Source organism: Nipponia nippon, unplaced genomic scaffold, assembly GCF_047370975.1.
Source record: "Nipponia nippon isolate SJK-2023a ecotype South Korea unplaced genomic scaffold, ASM4737097v1 scaffold_1, whole genome shotgun sequence".
Taxonomy (NCBI): domain Eukaryota; kingdom Metazoa; phylum Chordata; class Aves; order Pelecaniformes; family Threskiornithidae; genus Nipponia; species Nipponia nippon.
Window position 1 is genome coordinate 14,881,909 of NW_028262290.1, and position 18,831 is coordinate 14,900,739.

At 39.4% G+C, this 18,831-nt stretch overlaps 1 protein-coding gene across 6 annotated transcripts in view; it reads left to right on the top strand.

Moving 5' to 3' along the window:
* Positions 1–18,831, top strand: part of ENPP2 (ectonucleotide pyrophosphatase/phosphodiesterase 2) — a 70,199-nt gene that overhangs the window by 42,380 nt on the left and 8,988 nt on the right. For 4 of the 6 annotated variants that reach the window (XM_087747139.1, XM_087747099.1, XM_087747112.1 and 1 more), the window contains exons 12-21: positions 5,751–5,862; positions 7,233–7,358; positions 9,744–9,775; positions 10,590–10,717; positions 12,940–13,027; positions 13,180–13,267; positions 14,194–14,366; positions 14,652–14,703; positions 17,220–17,356; positions 17,847–17,982. In XM_087747139.1, the coding sequence (XP_087603265.1) occupies positions 5,751–5,862; positions 7,233–7,358; positions 9,744–9,775; positions 10,590–10,717; positions 12,940–13,027; positions 13,180–13,267; positions 14,194–14,366; positions 14,652–14,703; positions 17,220–17,356; positions 17,847–17,982 (1,072 nt within the window). The remainder of the gene's footprint in view (positions 1–5,750; positions 5,863–7,232; positions 7,359–9,743; positions 9,776–10,589; positions 10,718–12,939; positions 13,028–13,179; positions 13,268–14,193; positions 14,367–14,651; positions 14,704–17,219; positions 17,357–17,846; positions 17,983–18,831) is intronic. The other 2 variants (XM_087747103.1, XM_009471081.2) reach the window with 1 other exon arrangement.

Sequence of the window (18,831 nt, forward strand, 5' to 3'; positions counted from 1 at the left end):
GGGTTTTTTTTAGCTTTGGGTTTGGTCTTTTTTTGTGGGACTTGAATAAACTTCTTAGGAAGTATTTTAGTGAGTTCCATTACATTTCCAGGAGTAGTTACGGGAGTTATCAAATATGTGCTTGCTCTTGATTTACTTCTGCATATTTTTTTTCTTTCCCTCTGTGCTTCTGCAGTTGAACTCTGGTAGGTTGGTCCGTCCGGGTCAAGAAGCAGAGCTTTGGCTGGCTAGTTACCCTTGTGATGTTACAGTTCCCTTCTGTAAGCGGGGAGGGATTCATTTCCCTCCTCCATAACTCTGTTCTGACTCTTCTCAAGCAAGACTAAGATGTGGCTGGTTAATAAGAACTTGGCTTTTTTTTTTTTTTTCCCTCGAAGCTATCTTTAAAAAAAATAAAATCTAGAAATATGCTACCATAAGAGCTCTAAAACACATCGAAATCTGGCACTGCTAAGCCGTTCCTGCTGCTCCTCTAACATGCTGTCTTGAGACGGCCATTTTCAGTGTTCAGACCTGGGTCTCCTGGGCTGGCGTGTTTCTTGCATTGTGGAGCTCTGTCTGAGCCGATTCAGAGACAGTAAAACAAGAATCCTTCCTTTCCCTGCCGCTCCTCTCATCAGGACTGCACAAAGCTTGAAGCGTTTTAAAAACAGAAAACTCTGGTGCTGCTTTATTAAAATGCCTTTCTGGAGAGAGACGAATGAGACTGGACTAGAATCTCCTTTCCAGCTGCTTGCCTTGGAAGCAATGAAACAGCATGGCAGATGGTAACATCCCCCTCCTTCCCTTCCCTATTTACATAGCTCTGTAACTGAACAACTGTGAGAAGCTGCCTAAGTACACAGAAGTTAAATATCATCATAAATCTCCAACTCTTCTCAAGCCCACTCAGCGTGCTCCGTTATACGCAGCATATTGTAGTTACTATCTCCCGGTAGGCGTCATCTATCAGCACTTCACGCGCAATCCCGAGCAGTGCCAAGAGCCTGCAACTTGTGTTAAAGTAGTGAAAGCAGTACAGTTTAAAATTATGAGCAAGTTGATTAACGGGATAGTAGTTTTTCCAGTTACGTCTTAAAAAATTTTTGCCCTTCTGTAATCCTTTCTCAGGTAATATTTGTGCATTTATGAACAATAATATTACCCAAAACGACACCATACTGAAAGTGCTAGGAAATTAAGTTCTCAAATTGCCCATAAAGCTAGTAATAAGGCAGGTTGCAGTGCAGATTTCTGATGCACTGCCACTAATAAATATGCCCTGCCTCGCTGATTTGAAGGATACAAGCTCCATGCTAACCGAGTCTCACCTTTGTAGCTCTGTCCTGCAGACCTGCAGTCCCCAGATAGTGACTAATGGGGTTCTGGTGATTTCAGTGGGGTGCGTGGCCTGGCACACAGTGGTGGCACCTGCTAATTATACTGATGAGGGTCCCTGATGTCACTGATTCAGCCAAAAAGTGGGTGTGGGACACGTTGCGGAAAGCCATTTGGACTGGACAGGCTTTAGTACTCATTCCTGAACCATCATCCAAGTGAGATGTTGCATTTCCACCAGCACTCTACCCTGGACATTCATTAAATTGTATGCAATGAATTTTATGTAAATTGAAATTAAGTTTACTTAAATTTTGATAATATTAATGGATTAATATTTGATCAATAAAAATCCCCACATAATTCTATATTTTAAAAACCAGAAGCCCCACCTATCTTCCGAAACACCGATTTCATTTGCTTTTATGCTGTTTGCTCTCGTAACTGCTGTTCTGCTTTCAGTACAATTTGGTGGATTCCTCCTTAAAGAGAGACAGATCCTAAATTGTCCAAATGCCTAAATTTTTGAAAAGGCTTTATGCTTCAGAATGAGCTGGCACAGGTACTTTACTATCTGATGCGAGTCAAGAGAGGCTTTTTTTTCTGAGTCCAGACATCTCTCCCCGCCAGTACAGGAGAGTAGTTATGGCTCCCCTCTTACTCCGCCCAAGAGACCTAAGAGAAAGCTTCCTCCTAAGAGGAGACAGGAAAGACCAGTTGCAGCTCCAAAGAAAGGAAGAAGAAAAGTACATAGAGTGGATCAATATGCTGCGGAAGCTCGTCGGAAGAAAGTAAGTTTACATATGTTCCAAAATTTTATGATGGAAGTGCCACTTTTTAGGCACTTCTCTAGCTTTATTTTTTCAACTTTGGAGTTCACTCTATGCTTCAGGTTGGGATTTTGCAGACAAAACTTCTATAAATATACTGAAGGACCCAAAGGAAAGCAGCCAAACCAGACCAAGTCTTCTGGGAGCTATGTTTTTCTTGTTTCAGACTCTGTTTGCATTAGGGAAAGTCATCTTTATAATCTCTTTATATTTTTAAATCCAGCCATCAGCTGGAGGCAATGTCAGATAAATCCCTGGGAAGACACTACCAGTGTTGCTAACCCTTCTGAGCTATTACAAATTCTGCAATATGTTGTAGCCTCCTTAACTCCCCAGCTCTTGGGAGCCTGGTGATATTTGAGATTCTGTGTCTAGTCATCGTGGTTGTGGAAAAGTCCTGAAAATGTGACTCATAAAATCTAAAAGGGAAAGAACTTCAAAAAGTTCTTGTAAAAATATATATTTTAAAGCCAGTTTGTGACTTTGGAGAGTAGAGGATTCTTGATTACATGATTTCTGAATGCTGTATTTGCAATAGAAGTGGTGCAGTCTGTTTTCACAAGAAAAAGGTCAAATAAAAATTGCTTTATTAGGAAAAGGTGCAAGTGGAGGAAAAGGGTATTCCTTAGTGTACTGTCTTTCTCCACCTGGCACTAACTAACACACTGGGAGGGGTTATAGACCATGTCAGTGTTATTTTCATTTCGGAAATCTAACTAAATAATTCAAAAACTCTTCAAATAAGCAACGTAAATATTTTTCCTTTAGGCTTTAAACAAAAGCCTTGACACTCTGCTGTATCCTACAAGAGGCCACAAACATTTCTCAATAGCTTTTTTGTGGAGGTGTTTTTTGACTTGTTGCATGAGTCAACTTAAAACAGTTCTTTTGAGACTGATTCTTTAAGTGCAAAGACATGGCAGACAGGGACATGTAAAAAGAATTATCAGGTATAAGAAAACAGGAATTTTCCAGAGATATCACAGATTTACCTGAGAAGAAAACTGATAACTGCTATGGATGATATTGCTATTACTCATTAATTTGCCATTCCAAGTTATACCCTTCTGGCATGAAGTACAGCAGATAGCTTATAACATTCCTACTGATGTGAGCATATGTGACTCTTTTTTTTTTTTTCCCCCCTCCTTTTTTTTTCTGGATGAAAAGGTCAAACTTATCCCTAAACTTATCCCAAACTTATCCCTAAAGAACTCTTCCTGATAAGTCAACTGTGAACATTTGTCACTGTTATTTCAGAAAAAGACATCCTGATATCACATAGTAGTTCCCATCGTATCTGCAAGTTAATCTTTTGGTTCTGTTTGAGAGCAGTGGAATATAGTGAAAGCGGATAAAGTGAAATTCTTTCTTCCTTCTAATCAAGCTTCTTCCAAGGAAAAAGTCAGGAGAGAATCCAGTTGTTGTCTGTATGTCTCAGATCCCATACCCATTGCTTTTACAATAGTACCAACTCTTTATTGTAGCACCATCTTAGAGATCCATATATCTTGAAAGAGAAAATGGTTCTGTACAGCCTTCCAAAGTCTTGATATCAATCTGTTAGGTGGAAAAACGCATATGCGAGAATTTTATTTGACTACTAGTACCGCTTTGGAAGTTGCATCTGGGAAAGCACATGAGCTGTAAGAGCAGTATGTCCACACAAAAAATCCTTGCATGAATAGGCCACCTACAGCCAGCCTTAGACTTTGGAGACCGTTTGGGGAAAAATTTGAGTGTCATATAGAATAATAAAAGATAGCCGAATTTAAAAATTGAAGAGAGACAGAATGCAATGAGATGAAGAAATACTGGTGAGGGCCTTTCTAAGAGCTGCTTTGAACACAGTCAAGTAGTGAAAACTGTGAAGTTGAAGGGGTTTTTTTTGTGGTTTTCTGTGTGAGCTTGTGTTTCTTTTAAAAATAGATTTTTTCATTTATATTGACTTTCTTTCAGTTTCAGAAATGTCTCTACAGGTTTATAGATTAAATTGGTGAAAGAGTAGCTAAAAAAAAATTACCATCACCCATGAATCCTTGAAATCTCTGGAAGTATTGTTGCTCTTTTTTCTTTTTTTTTTTTTTATTTTTTAAAGAAGCCTCAAGCCTTCTGACAAAAATAAACATTAATGGCAAATCCATCTGGATTTCCAGCTTCCTTGAATAAGCTTTGGATTCTGAGTACAATATTTATTTCCTTATATGATTGATGTTATACAAATAGTTTCATAAAAATGGAATTCCCATTTGTTGAAGGAATTCTTCATATTTTAGAGTGGAAGAATGCTGAAACAGACAATTTTGTTTTTTTCTAAACTCAAAATGTTTCAAAGTTTTAACTAAACTGACTACTTGGGCTTTCCTGAATTAAAATATTTCAAAATTTCACCCTTTGCCTGAACTACTTCCCTATGTTGCAGAAACTATTACCTCCTATTCCTCCCCACCGTGATTCCATCTCTCATGAGCACTTCTCCGTGTATTTATAGTGCCACATGGGAGACGATATTTCCTGTCTCATCTTATAACCTATCAATCAGGCTCATTTAATATCCATCGCTTAACGCCTCAGGCAGAGAGAGAATTTCTGAACCGTCTCTTTCTGGGTCACACTAATGTGGTGTTTATCTTTTCTTCTCAGAAAATTCTGCCAAAATCTAGTTTTTTCTCATGCAAAATTTGTTAGCATTCTGTTTCTCACTGGGAGGATGTTTTGTTGTGGATGCTTGGACCAGCCAAATCAAACAGACAAGCGAGGAGGAAGTTGGCATATAGTGACAAGAAATGTTTTCTTCTCAAAACCAAAACAAAATCTCAGTCCTCTGGTTAAAATCTTGCTTTAAAATGTTTCCCTTCTCTGTGCCATCTGGTAAAAAGTGTTTCATTTTCTTATAGCTGAAAACACAATTGTGTGAACATGTCTCCGTGTTTTCTGTTTCTTAATGAAAAGGAAAAGGAAACTTAAATGAAGAACTCACAGTACTGTATCCATGTCCTCTGGGGCCTGCTGCCAATTTTGCCAAAACTGTCATTTGAGATGTTGGAAACTCTTGGCTTTGAAGCTGAAGAACGCTCCCTCCAAGCCCCATGTGCTATTCAAGTGACTTGCATGTTGTCGTCGTAGTATCAGATGTCCTTTGAAGTGAATTTCATTAAGTGACTTGGCATATGAATCCCAAGTCCAAAGCTTCATTTCATGTTCATGTTTTGACTAAACCACTCGCATACAATAGCCTTGTAAAAGTACTGCTATTTATCTATAAGAAAGAAATGGATCCCCAAAGTCACATGCATTTTTCTACTATCCATACTCTGTTTTACCAAATGTACACGTATCAATGGAAGGCCTAGGATCAGCCATAAAGATCTTTTGCTGTCTTGTGTCAGCATCTCAGCAGGGCTTTCTCATGATGAAATCACAGTGTGGATATAGGAAAGGAAATGGTACAATAATTGTAGGTGTAACAGCTCAGCCAAGGCTTTGCCTCTTGACCTGGATGGTTATCCTATCAGAGTTTTGCCAAAGGACCTCCATTTGTAGAACAAGGGGGAACATTGCAATGACAGAATTAGCTTTTTTCCTTTCTGCATATTTATACAGATGATGGTGAATCCCCTGAGAGAGATTGACAAGACAGTAGGACAACTAATGGATGGACTGAAACAGTTGAAACTACATCGATGTGTCAATGTCATCTTTGTTGGTGATCATGGTAAAATAAACAATATTCTTTAACAGTATATAAATGCTTGAGCAATGTAGCTGTACTTATAATAGGTGGCTTAAATGGAAGTTCCATTTAAGATATTTTTGTGCTGATTTTTTTCTGGTAGTTTAAATCCCCAAAACCAAGCAGTCGGTGTAGACTGGCCACTCAGCTTGCCTGTTAATTGTCATTGGAGGACACTTCTCTTTCCTAACAGTGATCAAGGTATTTACATCTCCGCTTAGAGTTTTTCAAAGCTTGCCATTTTTTTATATCACATCCAAGTTCATCTGTCCTTGCATGTATTGGAAGGCTGTAATGTGCCTAGAGTAATCTTTTTGGCAGTTTTTATGGAAGGAAACAATTTAGTAGCACTGTTCTCCTTTTCATGAGGAGAGGAGTATGACTTTAGAGACATTTCCATGGCAATTAGTGGGTCAAGTTATGCTACTAGGAGAAAGAGTGGAATATCTATGAGGGACTGTGTCCAGCTTGGTCAGAAAAAGTCATCAAAATAATGGAGGAAGGAGGAAAACGATAAAAAGATATTTCAGGGTCAGATGGAGAGTCACCCAAAAGCAGAGATACCATTTGGTAGGTCTCATTTGTTCAGATGTCAGAAGAAACTTTACAATAGAAGAAATAGTAAATACTAGCAAAGACAAAAAGAAAAAGAAAGTTTTACTAACGAAAAATGTGACCATGTTTGAGAGAAACCTGTTTTTGCATAACTTCTTAGCGATGCTGCCAAAGGTCCTGTTCTGTTTAGATCTTTGTTTATAAAAGTCTCACAAGAATTGCTACATTAGCAATAAAATGGAATATGCTTCCTTTCTGGCTGTGGGGAGAGATGGGTAGAGGGCAGGAAGGATTTCCAGGGGAGGCAGTTTTGTGCTGAGAACTGCCTGTGACTGGCAATACATTCCTCCCTACCACAAATGGCTGTAGGAGAGAATTGTTTATCTGCAGCTGCCTTAGAACAGACCACCAACAGACAATACCTTTTGTGTGCAACTTCTCTTAAAATCCTTTGTTTAAAAAAAACCCAAAACCCAAAGTAGTACACTAAACTAGAAACAGACTTCTATTTTTCCATGAGCTTAGTTTGGAGATGTGTCAGTGCACACATGGTATATGTGGTGACTGTTTCTATGACGTTGAGACTGGCATTTCTCTTGTGTAGGCAAGTGCTAATATCACCCCTAGTTTGGCTTCTACCAGTGTCTGATGTTGGAATTAGGTGACTGTAAAGAACAAGAATAAGATTAGTCATCCAAAAGAAAAGAATGCATAAGCTGTTTGGGGTGTCTTTCTGTGCTGTTTTGGAAAACATGTTTATTTTCAAGCTGGATTAATTTGGCATTTTCCTTCTGCAGGGATGGAAGACACTACTTGTGAAAGAACTGAATTTTTAAGCAACTATCTGACTAATGTGGAAGATATAATTTTGCTTCCTGGATCTTTAGGGCGAATTCGCCCTAGGTCTAGCAATAACCTAAAATGTAAGTTAATTTAATTGTACCCCTTATGTCCTGAGAACTACACTCCATCCCTTCCTTGGGCTGACATTGTACGAAGGGTGTAAGTTCGCAGTGTGTCGGCGGGACATTCAGAGGGAAGCCTGCTAAAGACCAGCTGCTCGCTCCCTTCCCAATCTGTAGCTCACAGATCCCACAGCGGCAGAGCTGTGTCCAGTGGATGGCAGAAAAGTTCTGGGTTGAAACCCACTCTTTTAGGGCAAGGAGAAGTGGGAACTCTTGAAGCTAGTTTCACATGGCAGTGTACGTCATGAGTTTATTCACACACTTCTCCCCTCTGTCAATGAAAACGAGACTTGAGGGAGCTCAGCACCGCACGTATTGGATGTAAAAAAAGTGTCTGGTACCTCTGCTGAGCTAATGCAAAAAAAAAAAGTTAATTGTTAATTTTGAATTCAGTAGCTTCTTCATACTTTTGGCACAGATGAGAAGCAGTGTAGGTTGCTAAATAGCAACAGGCTGGAGGTGTTGAAGGATATAAGGGAGCTGTAGAGCATGCATTCAGGGCCAATGGTGACAGTAAAACTTGCTGCTTTTTTTGTACCATGCTGTTAGAAACTGACCCTGACTTGGTGTTTGAGATTAGCTGATCTTCAATGAGAGCACTTAGGGCTCAGGCAGGAGTCCTCTGGTGAAGGTAACTCTGTGATTTAAAGCATTACAGACCCACCTGCCCCACTGCTGCTCCACTGAGGACTACCACCTCCAGAGCAGCAGTACCAGGACGGGGCTTTTGCCAGCACCGTGGCTGCTCTGGTTCAGCGTACCAGGGCAAACCTGGCTTCGCCAGCAGTTTAAGCTACCATGCAAACTCTGAAGCTCATAAACTAACCATAAGGACCTATGTTTTTGCAATGTATGCTACAAGGTTGATAACTTCTGGTAGAGGGGAAGATCAGATAGCTGGGACAGTCCTCATAACACTTCAGGTATACTTTGGTTGAGGACACATTTCACAAAAAATTGATCTTTGAAGATTAAAGATTTCCAGAATAGTAGCAGAAATCATATGAATGTGGTAAAATTTTCTTAGATACTGATTTATGTATGTATTTATTTTACTATAAACTAATTTATCTAGGGTACTTATGCTCTAGGAATATGGGATGAATGTGTAAAGATCTGTTGAAAATAGTGTGTGTGTGTTGATATAGCTTACTCGACAAGCATAAAGACTGAATTTCTGCACCTCACAGTCTACTGAAAACTTGTGTTTCAGTTCTGAGAAGATTTTTTAAAAGATCTTTCAACCCTTGAATTCCCAAATTGCTGAGAAAAATTAGTTTTCTTTGGAGGATGAATGGCAATATCTTCCAAAAAGATCAGCTAGTCTGACTGACCTCTGAGTCATGCTACTGGTGTTCCCGCAATACCATTTTCCACTTTTGGCCTCTGTCCACAGCTTCCTCGTTTGAATATTTGTGATTGCTTATACATCAGCAGCTTGAACATAGGACAAAGAAGCATATTTCTTAGTTTTAGAACTGGGGTTTGCCCCCTTAAACGGCAAATGACCAGCTTTTTTATTTCTCTTTCATTTTCCTGTTGATAACACTGCCTTAAGGCCTGCAGATACACCTTAGCAATGGATAAGCCTGTAGCTTGTGTTTTGAGATTCAACAGAGCTCATTTCAAGCTCAGCAAGATTGTGCCTTAAGCAACCAAAACAATAATAGTTAAGCAAGAGATTTTCACTTCCTAAGATTTTCTCTTAGCATGTTTTTTCTCTCAGGACTGAAAAATGCTTCCCCCCTCCCGCCCAGCTCTGGTAGAAGACAGAGTTAGTGTGGACTGTTGCTTGTTTTGGGCTTTCTACATCTTGCATGTCCCTTTAATAGTCCAAACACATACCTAGAATATTTTACTGTGGCTTTTCACTTACTTTGTAGTAACCTATGAAATATGTAAAATGTTAAAAGAGACAAAAAATGCTACATATTTATCTTACTGCTTTTAAGGAAGTGCATCGTTGCATTCAAATGTGCTTTCAAAATTTTTCAAAGAAACTCTTTGTGTTTGGGGATGATTTTTTATTTTAAAGGAAAGCAATCAAAAGACTCGAAATTATATGTTTTCAGAAAAGAGAATAAATATTAAACTAAGGCCCAAATCATAAAACAGTGAGCAACATTACCTAAGCAACTAAAATATCACTAAGGAGAGAGTATACAGGTAAACTTTAGTTCATATTCAGGATATCTTATCTGATATATACAGTGTACTTTTAGTAAAGATCAGCCAACTTTTAGGAAGAATACTTCTGTAAAACTACATTATTACCTTGTGTTTTCATCTGAAAATTGTTCATCTTTCATGTTTCTGTCTTTTTTTTTTTTCTTTGCTTAACAGATGACCCTAAAGTGATTGTTGCCAACCTTACAGTAAGTATTTAGGACTGGGAGGTATCTCTGTCTATACTGCACTGCTCACTTCACATCTTAATTTGGGGCATTATTCAGCATTCTCTCCTCACTCTTTAGGCAGGAAATCCAACCATTAACATGAATAAAGAGTGTTAAATGGTGCCCTTCATGAGTACAGATTAATGTTTGTCATAAATTCCACTGTTTGCTGCTGTAGTAGCTTTTATAACCTTTCTGGGCAGTGCAGAGCCAGAATCTCCCTGACCATCTTGACTCCCTGAATTGAGTCTATTTATTCATTCCTTCAGAAATGGAAAGTAATCTTTTAGGGTAAATATTTTACTAGCACTTTGAAGACGCTGAAAAAATTCATTTGATAGTCTTCAACTATAACCTTGCTTTTAATGGAAAAAAAGGGCTTAAAATAAAAGCTGATTGAAAAAAAATACCAAATTTTGTAACCAGATGGCTTTAAATATATCTGCAGACAAGATGGATTTTCAGCATTCAGCTTTCCTCTGAAACTTAAGCTTTGGTCCAGTTAGAATAAAATTCTTCATCTGTGAGCTAAGTAAGTGCGATGTTTTGCATGATGATTTCAAAAAGACTGTCATGAGAATGAAGCTTTCCAAATATATCTTTGAATGACTCCCTGGGCCCTGGTCTTACGTAAATACTGCACAGAAAGGGCTGGACCACGTACTCTAGATGTACATTTTGTTTTCAAGACATCATCAATAATGACCTTAACAGCTTAATTTCTCTAGTTCAAGGTTTTATGCACGTCTAAGCTAACTGACAGCAGTGTCGTTTGTAACCATTTATTTTTCAGTGTAGAAAGCCAGACCAGCACTTCAAGCCTTACTTGAAACAGCACCTGCCTAAACGCTTGCACTATGCTTACAACCGAAGAATTGAAGATGTCCATTTACTGGTGGATCGCAAATGGCATGTGGCAAGGTAAACTCTTGCTTTTGCTTCCATCCTGATTTTCAGCCCTTTTTCTGAGGAAACGAGACACTTGGGCATGCCCTGCATGTCAGCATCTTGCTCCTGCACCCCATGAGCCTGTACCATGTACATTTGGTACAGTGGGATGTGGCTCAGAACACAAAATTGTTTTAAAATTTGGGAAAATCGGTAGCTGGATAGAGGGTAGAAACCCAGATTGGTTTCCTCAAGCAGCTGTGTGGTTTTTGACTGATCAGCTCAAGTATAGGAGCTGATAAGCTTTTTTTAATGACGTGTAAGCTTAATCCAGCCAGGAAGCAGGGAATATTGGAAGAAGGGGAAGGCATATGTGACCAGGGGATGTTACGGAACAAAAGGCTGAGTGGATGTAATGGGTGAATGGAAAGAAAATGGAGATATTGGCAGAGTGGGTGAATGCTTGAGAACACATGGGAGGGTATGACAGGGTGGCCATCAAAGTGTCGGCAGGGTATTGTGTTGCAAAACAAATCCACAGAAAATCAGGATGCTTTAGCTCAGAGAAAACCCTGTTTGGGGTTGTTCCTCCCCATACGCCTCTGAATTTTAAGTTATAAAATATGGACAATTTTTAATATTCTTAGCTAAAAACTGAGTGAGGAAAACCAAGTTGGCACATATATGTATAGAGTGAACAGGAATAGCCTGTGTTTATGAACTGTGCACCCCTTTCTGGTTTAATACATATTCTTTTCCTTCCTTTGATCTTTTGACACATGTTATGTATTACAGTATGAGAATGGCTGGGTCTTTACACATAAAGCTGACTCGGTGGTTCTTGGAAGATGACACAGCTTTTGGCTCATGGTAGTCTGTTATGAGCTTTAAATTATGGTAGGGTTTTTTACCCGTATAGCTGCCAGGCAAACACACAGTGTGTTGTAAGTGCCTTTTGACATCTGTGCTTATCTTTCTGCGAATTATGCAAGGATCACTCTGCTGAAGCAGTGAATGAGAAACCCCAATTGCTTTCTTGCATAACTCCACTAGCTGGCTGGCTGGTTGCCCCATACAGTTTCTGTGGCTAGGGTTCACGTACATTTCAAAGAATCACACTCTGAGCATTAGGCCTATAAAAGTTTTAGTTTTAAGAATTTTACTGGAACTGATGGGATGGCCCAAGTTGATTTACATTTAGTAATTTCCTATTAATTACATCAGACTTTGCCTTATTTGTTCACTAGATTTTCTGAAATCTCATTCACCAATGATTCATTTGTTAACGTAACTGTAATTCATATTGTATATTCACAGCCAGGAAAATGGTAGTTACAGACCTGATTGCTGTAACTCCAGTAATTTACAAGGCCAAAATCAAACTTTGGTTGAGCATCATTTTATTGCAGATGAAGAAATTAACTTGTAGGATAATCTGGTCCACTGCATGTATTGCCTGCATATGGCCCTCATAAAACTGTAAAAAAGTACTCTGGAACAAGTTGGTAATTATAATTCCTATGACACAATACTTTTTTCCGCATATTTTGTAAAAAAACACTCAGTAACAAGCTGATAATTACCTTCTCTATGATGCAGCACTTATTTTCTCAGCTATTTGTCTTCATTACAATCTTTCTCTTTTTCCTCCAGCTTTGTTTCTGCTCCCCATTTTTGTTTATTGGGTGGAAGGCAAACAGGTTAAAGCACTTTACAGCATTATATGTCATTTGCAGCACTGTCACATCACAAAGATGCTTTCTTGTAAGCCTCTGTTGGCCTTTTGAGGACTGGAAGAGTATGGTGCAAAACACCTCCAGTCTGTAAGAGATGATGTGATATGAGCAAGTCTGAGAAAATAAGTAAATAGATGCTAAGGTTCTTATCATTGAGTAAGAGTTAGCTCTTAGGATTGCACCATCTTGATCATGGCTCTTCTTGCAAATTCCACAACTTTTAATGTAGGCCACAGAAAAGTATTATAATTACATTTGAAATCATTTGAAATGATACATCCCAGCACATTCCCCATTGCTATTGTGTGATAGCTGTAAACTCCATTATCTGGGGAATGTGGGACCAGAGGGAGAAACCTTGGGGTTGTTGGATGAGTCTGCAGTCCCCACTACTGCTATTCAAGAAAGATGAGCCATGCACTGCCTTGTAACCTTATCCCTCCTACCCCCAAAGCACATTCTCAGGTCAGCCGTCATACCTGCACCTTGAGGAAATTTTCTATTAATTTTTCAATTTAGGAAAGCTATGGATGTTTACAAGAAACCCACAGGAAAATGTTTCTTCCATGGAGACCATGGCTATGACAACAAGATAAACAGCATGCAGGTATGAGCAATGCAGTAACCTTTGTGGGAGGGTGATTGAAGGCAGAAGAATTTAGAGGTCTCTAAAATGTGAATATTCACTGAAAAAAACTCCCTACCTTTTAATGCTCTTCTTTTGTATTCTTCTCTCTCTCTTTTTTTTTTTTTTTTAAGACTGTCTTTATAGGTTATGGTCCTACATTCAAATACAAGACCAAAGTACCTCCTTTTGAAAATATTGAACTTTACAACGTCATGTGTGGTAAGCTACCTGCTTGAGAAATTGCAAGAGAAACGTGCTATTTTAGCTAACAGGGCTTTACATAGGCACCCATGAACTCATGCCCTGACTCCCTCCCAGTGTCCCTTTCCCAATCCCCCCTTCTCAAATGCTTGCCTTTTGGCCAGGAGGGCTGCAGACATTTCTCAGGGGCCTCAGTTTGCTCTACTCTAGCAACTGGCCAATAAAGGGTGTTACCATTGTTTTGCTGCATGCAGCTTGGCAGAGATCGAATACACACCACTACAGTGTGTGGTGTCCACACCTCAACAGTCTAGGAAGGAGGTTTCTGTTCAGAGAGTGCTTCTGCACCTGCATGTCTCATGGAGCAGCTCAGGGGCATCACTTAGCTTCTATGGCATCTCCTGGTATGATTATGTTTCCTACGCTCCTACTGTAGCCATGAAGCAGAATCTGACAATGTATACAAGTATTCATTATGATCTTTTCTTTAATACTAATTTTCCAGGGTAAAAATCTTTCTAGCTGAAGGTGTAATTCACTTATTTAATTTCTTTTTTCAAACATGAAATACCAAAAAGGTAATTATCCCTTATCTCTAAAGCAGGTGACTAATAACACTCTGTTCCAGGTGGTTGGTGTAAGGTCAACATATTGACTGTAGGTTTGCACTGGAAGCTGCAGGAGTAGTTATAATAAAACTGTTTTCCAGTGTCTTGATGCAAATTAACCTTTTTGCCATAAAGGCCACCATACTATTCAGACAGCATTTGCAATTTTATGATTTAGACAAAAGGTTAGTATTTTTATTACATTAAAAGCATTCATTAACATGTCATGGATGTAAACAGTATTGCAAATAAATGTCTTAGTTCAGTAAAGATGCTGCTGCATACATGTTTACAATCTAACCATCATTCATTTATCTATCTTTGGTGTTTTCATAGATCTGCTTGGATTAAAGCCTGCTCCCAATAATGGCACCCATGGAAGTTTAAATCACCTGCTGAGAGCCAATGTTTATAAACCAACTGTGCCAGATGAAGTTGCTAAACCACTCTATCCTGTCGTTCCACCTTCTGCATCAGATTTTGATATAGGATGTACATGTGATGATAAGGTAGGTGTTTAGGATCTGCTGATGCTTCCCCTATTAGCAGTAGTTGCCTAGTAAAGTTGTAGCCATTTTGTCTGTTTTGAGAGGGTTTGATCTATAAGAATTTCCCAGATCCTTCTTGTGAAGTGTATGTGCCCTTTCGGAACAATTATGGCTTTTTGTAAAACAAGAAACCAAAAAATGTTTTAGTGTTTTATAGCGCTAGTTTTGTTTTGCTAGATGACTAGTAAAACGAGATGACAGAATGCTCCAGTGATCCTAATCTTGTTCCTTTTTTCTATTCTTGAGAAGAACAAGTTGGATGAACTCAACAAGCGCTTTCATGTCAAGGGAACAGAAGGTAAGAGTCTGGTGCCTCAGTTAATAAAAGCTATTTTGGGGTTGGTTTTTTTTTTTGCAAATTAGTTTGCATCATTGATACCAGACAAATTCCTGTTTTGGTTTAGTTAATGTGTAGTAAACGGTCTTTTCAAGCATCAAAATAGCACATAGACATACATGAGATCTGTGGACGAGATTCAATGCTGCTCATGTGAGGAAGTGCACACTATGTTTTGCTGTAAGCAGGACTAAGTATCGCTCAAAGTGATAGGAGTTTTAGCTCTTCCTTTCCATCACTGTTAGGAGGTTTAATCTCTGCTGTGGAAGCAGAGAGATGAGGAAAGGAGAGGGAGCATGAGGCAGTGCTCCACTCAACGACAAGCGATAAATGGGGTAAAAACCATAGACCACAGCTGCACACTGTGTTTTACCAGTATTGTTCAGGCTTAGGTTTCACCAGGTCAGTGTTAGAAAGGATGGTACAGCTGCTTTGACAGTCCCTGACTGGGTCTTCAATGCTTGGTTTTTAGGATGCAGATTATCCACTGAAACAAGTGCAGAAATGCTCTGCTGGTTCAGGGGTGATGAGCACAATTCTGTCCCTCATCAGCATTCAAGTCAGCATTACTCCTGGGAGAAAGTATCCCCTGCTCTCCTGGACACTAGCTCCTGCACCCTCCCTGCTGTAGGCCAGCACTGACTTCTGTGTGGCTGTGCTCTCAGACACATCAGGGCTGTGGTCCAGGTTAAAACGTAGCAAGAGGACCGGAGGGGAGGGGATGGGAACTGCTTTTCTGAGCAGCAATACTGACTGAAAGGCACACCAAAGCAGAGCTTTCCTTCTCACAGCTGTGATCTGGTTCAGGAAAACAATTCACAGTATTCCCCTCACCGTAACAATTGGCCCAATTAGCAAATTCTGAAGCTTCGAGTGTAGACACGGACCTTTGAGATACTTCAAATCGTATTGCTCAGATGACTAAGGAGATATTTTTTAATTCCCTTCTGAAGATACTTCTTCAGTTTTTCTGTTGTGAACAGGCAATGCAGCCTATCCTTTAGTTTCTAGAGGTGAAATTATTCCTTTTATTTGTGAGTTAAACTGCCTTTCTACAGCTTTCATCTTGTGAAACTGATCTTTCCAATTAGTGAAGAGCTACTCCCTGCTGTGGCAATTTCTGGCATCAGGAAAAAACACCCTCACCATTGTACTCCTAGATATCTCAACCTCTTTATTTTGATTTAAGGTCTTGATGCTTCTTCACTTCAGTAGTATAAAAATAGTATGTTTGATGTATTTTAAGATATAAGCATTTAAACCAGTTTCACTTGCTCATTTATTTGTAAGTTGCCTGTTAAGTGGAATGAAGTGCCCCTTATTTAAACAACAAGCAGTTCGGCTACATGCAAGTTATTTTGTTGTATTTTATGACAGGCTGTAGCACCTGTTCAGGGATCTTTCTGTGTTTAGTTGGCAATTCCCTTCTCTCGCACGGTCCACCATGCATATTCAGCTGATGTTATACACACGCAGAAGAAAAAGATCCGTTCAGCTTCTCTTGAATAAAGCAAGTTTATCATCTTTGTCCTTAGATAAGGCTTTTCCTACTTTCCTTTCTTGTGTCCTATAAACATACCCTCTATTTGGACCAAACACTAATAAAACATGCCCTTTTCTTTCAGGTTAAATGCCTATCTGTGAAGTGTTAGGCTGCCTTCCTTGTTTCTATGTTTTGATTTCCAAAACCTAGCTAAGGCTGTTTGCCAAATGGTTATCAAAGTCAATGAACCATGCAGCACAATGCAAGATTACCCAGGAAATTTATTTTTCGTCTGTGTCTTTCAATGATGTTTTCGTCTTTTTATAAGCAAGCTTATCAGAGGTACCTAGTGATGTTTAACCATAACATATCACCAAGACAGAATAAAAACAAGTTTTGCAGAGTTGGAGGTGTCTTTTTGTAGCCAAAGATAGTAAAAGGGGTTTTTGTTTGTTTGTTTTTCTTTGATATTACTGACAGAAAATATCACATCAGTCTTCAGAACATCAGCCAAGTGGAAAAAAATACTCTTTTAATCAGTGAGCACCTTTGCCTCCCTTTTGCGAGGGACTTTACAAAAAACATAGGAAGGAGAGAAAGTCTGGAGAAAAGTGGCAGGAGTGGGGTTTAATAAGATTTAAAGGTACAAAAAAGTGCTTTTCACCTCATGTGTGACTGAAATGTGGACACAAAGATCTTTGTGGAGTCTCCTGTGTTTGGAGAAACACCCTCTCCAGGCCATGACCCCAACAAGCTTTCAAGTGCAGAAGGGACTTTTAACCTCAACGTGGGTTGTGAGCCTGGAACGGGGATCCCAACCAAAAATACTGAAGAACTGCTGCTCTCTCTGTTACAAGATTTCCCTAGCAGTTATGCAGGGTCAGTATCCCATTAAGGATCACTGTAAAATCAGCAAGTGTTGGAAAGACAACTCCTTTTTTTTTTTCCATCTTTAAGGCTTTCAGTAATAAATTTAATTTCTTCTGATCTGTAGAGAAGCATCTCCTATATGGGCGCCCTGCAGTACTGTACCGCACAAAATACAATATCTTGCATCACCATGACTTTGAAAGTGGCTACAGCGAAACATTCCTGATGCCGCTCTGGACATCCTACACTATTTCCAAACAGGTCAGTGCTGTCTTTGCTCTTGGAAAGTGCTTAAAAAATCCGGGGGAAATCTGTTCAGTACCTTTATTCTTGAAGTCCTAAAATTCCTCTTTCCCACATAGAGTTTCCCATCAGAAATTATGTCAAACACCATTGAAAACAATGCCAAAATCCCTTTTTTCCTTCAGGACAAAAGACTTTTAAGGAAGAAGGGCTGTATATTTCTGTTCCTGTTTTCTTTTTAACTTTTGTCCCATGGATTTTTTTTTTTTTTATTATGATAGCATAATCAGTGACTTCATTTGAATTATTTTCCATGGCGACTTCTGCTACCTGAAGGAGGGGCTTTGTGGCAGGTACAGGAGCAGGACTTCATTGTACAGCTGGGTGGTTTATTTTACTCCACACGAGGCCTTCCATCTAATCTGTTGACTATATGAAATTGTTTTCTTTTGGCTGTAAATGCTGGAATTACCTTTCTTGTCATTTCTGTGTATGTTCCTCAATGCAGGCAGAGGTATCAGGTGTCCCAGAGCACCTGGCCAGCTGTGTGAGGCCCGACCTCCGCATTTCTCCAGGAAACAGCCAGAGCTGCGCAGCCTACAGAGGCGACAAACAGCTGTCCTATGGCTTCCTTTTCCCTCCCCGTAAGTTCAGATAACATTTTAATACCTAGCGGTTTTGTAATTTTCTTTTTTGTTAGGGAAAACCTTAGGTATGAAAAAAACCTCCCATCAGGTATAAACAGACTAAGGTTTTTTTTGAGATTGTTGGGAAAGAATATAGGTAGGAATGGTTTAATTTTCCCCAGTCTGGGGTGGTTTCTTCCTCGTAGGTGTCTTTTCCTCAGAGGAGTTGCTTCTGCACCAGTGTCACATATGGGGCTAAATGGGAAGGATACATTATTCTTGCTGCATTTGCTGAGGACCAAGGGCCCAATGCCACAAGTGGCCATCACATCTGTGGTCCCTCAGCTCCGAGAGAGATGCTTCACACTGGTGCCCAGCTTCATGCACCAAGCGTGAAGTGTCCCAGTTCAGTTAATAAAAATAAAGGTGAATGAAGAATTGCACAGAGTAGGAGTACAAGTAGAAGACAATCTTCAAAAGCTGGCCCTTTAAAGTCAGTGGATAGATACCAGCTTATATGAACTAGGAATCTAGTCAGAGTTTTAAATTTTGAATTCAAACAGCAGAAAGATAAACAAATATTTAATTTATAAATCCATATTAGACTCTTACATACTGTAAAAATTTCTACCACCCTCTAGAAACAGTGCTGATAGAAAACCTGTGTAAATGAGTGTCCTGGATTCTCCTGTTGCAGTTACATAGGTTCAGTCTTGGAGCAATGATCTTCTGGGATTAGTAAATCTTCAAGGGACACAACTGTCTCACAGCTGTGAACTTCATTGCTCTGCCTTCCTCACTCAGTGGCTGAAATATTTTGTGGTGGATATGGAATTGTTGGTGCAGAGGCTTGCTCCCAACTAGAAG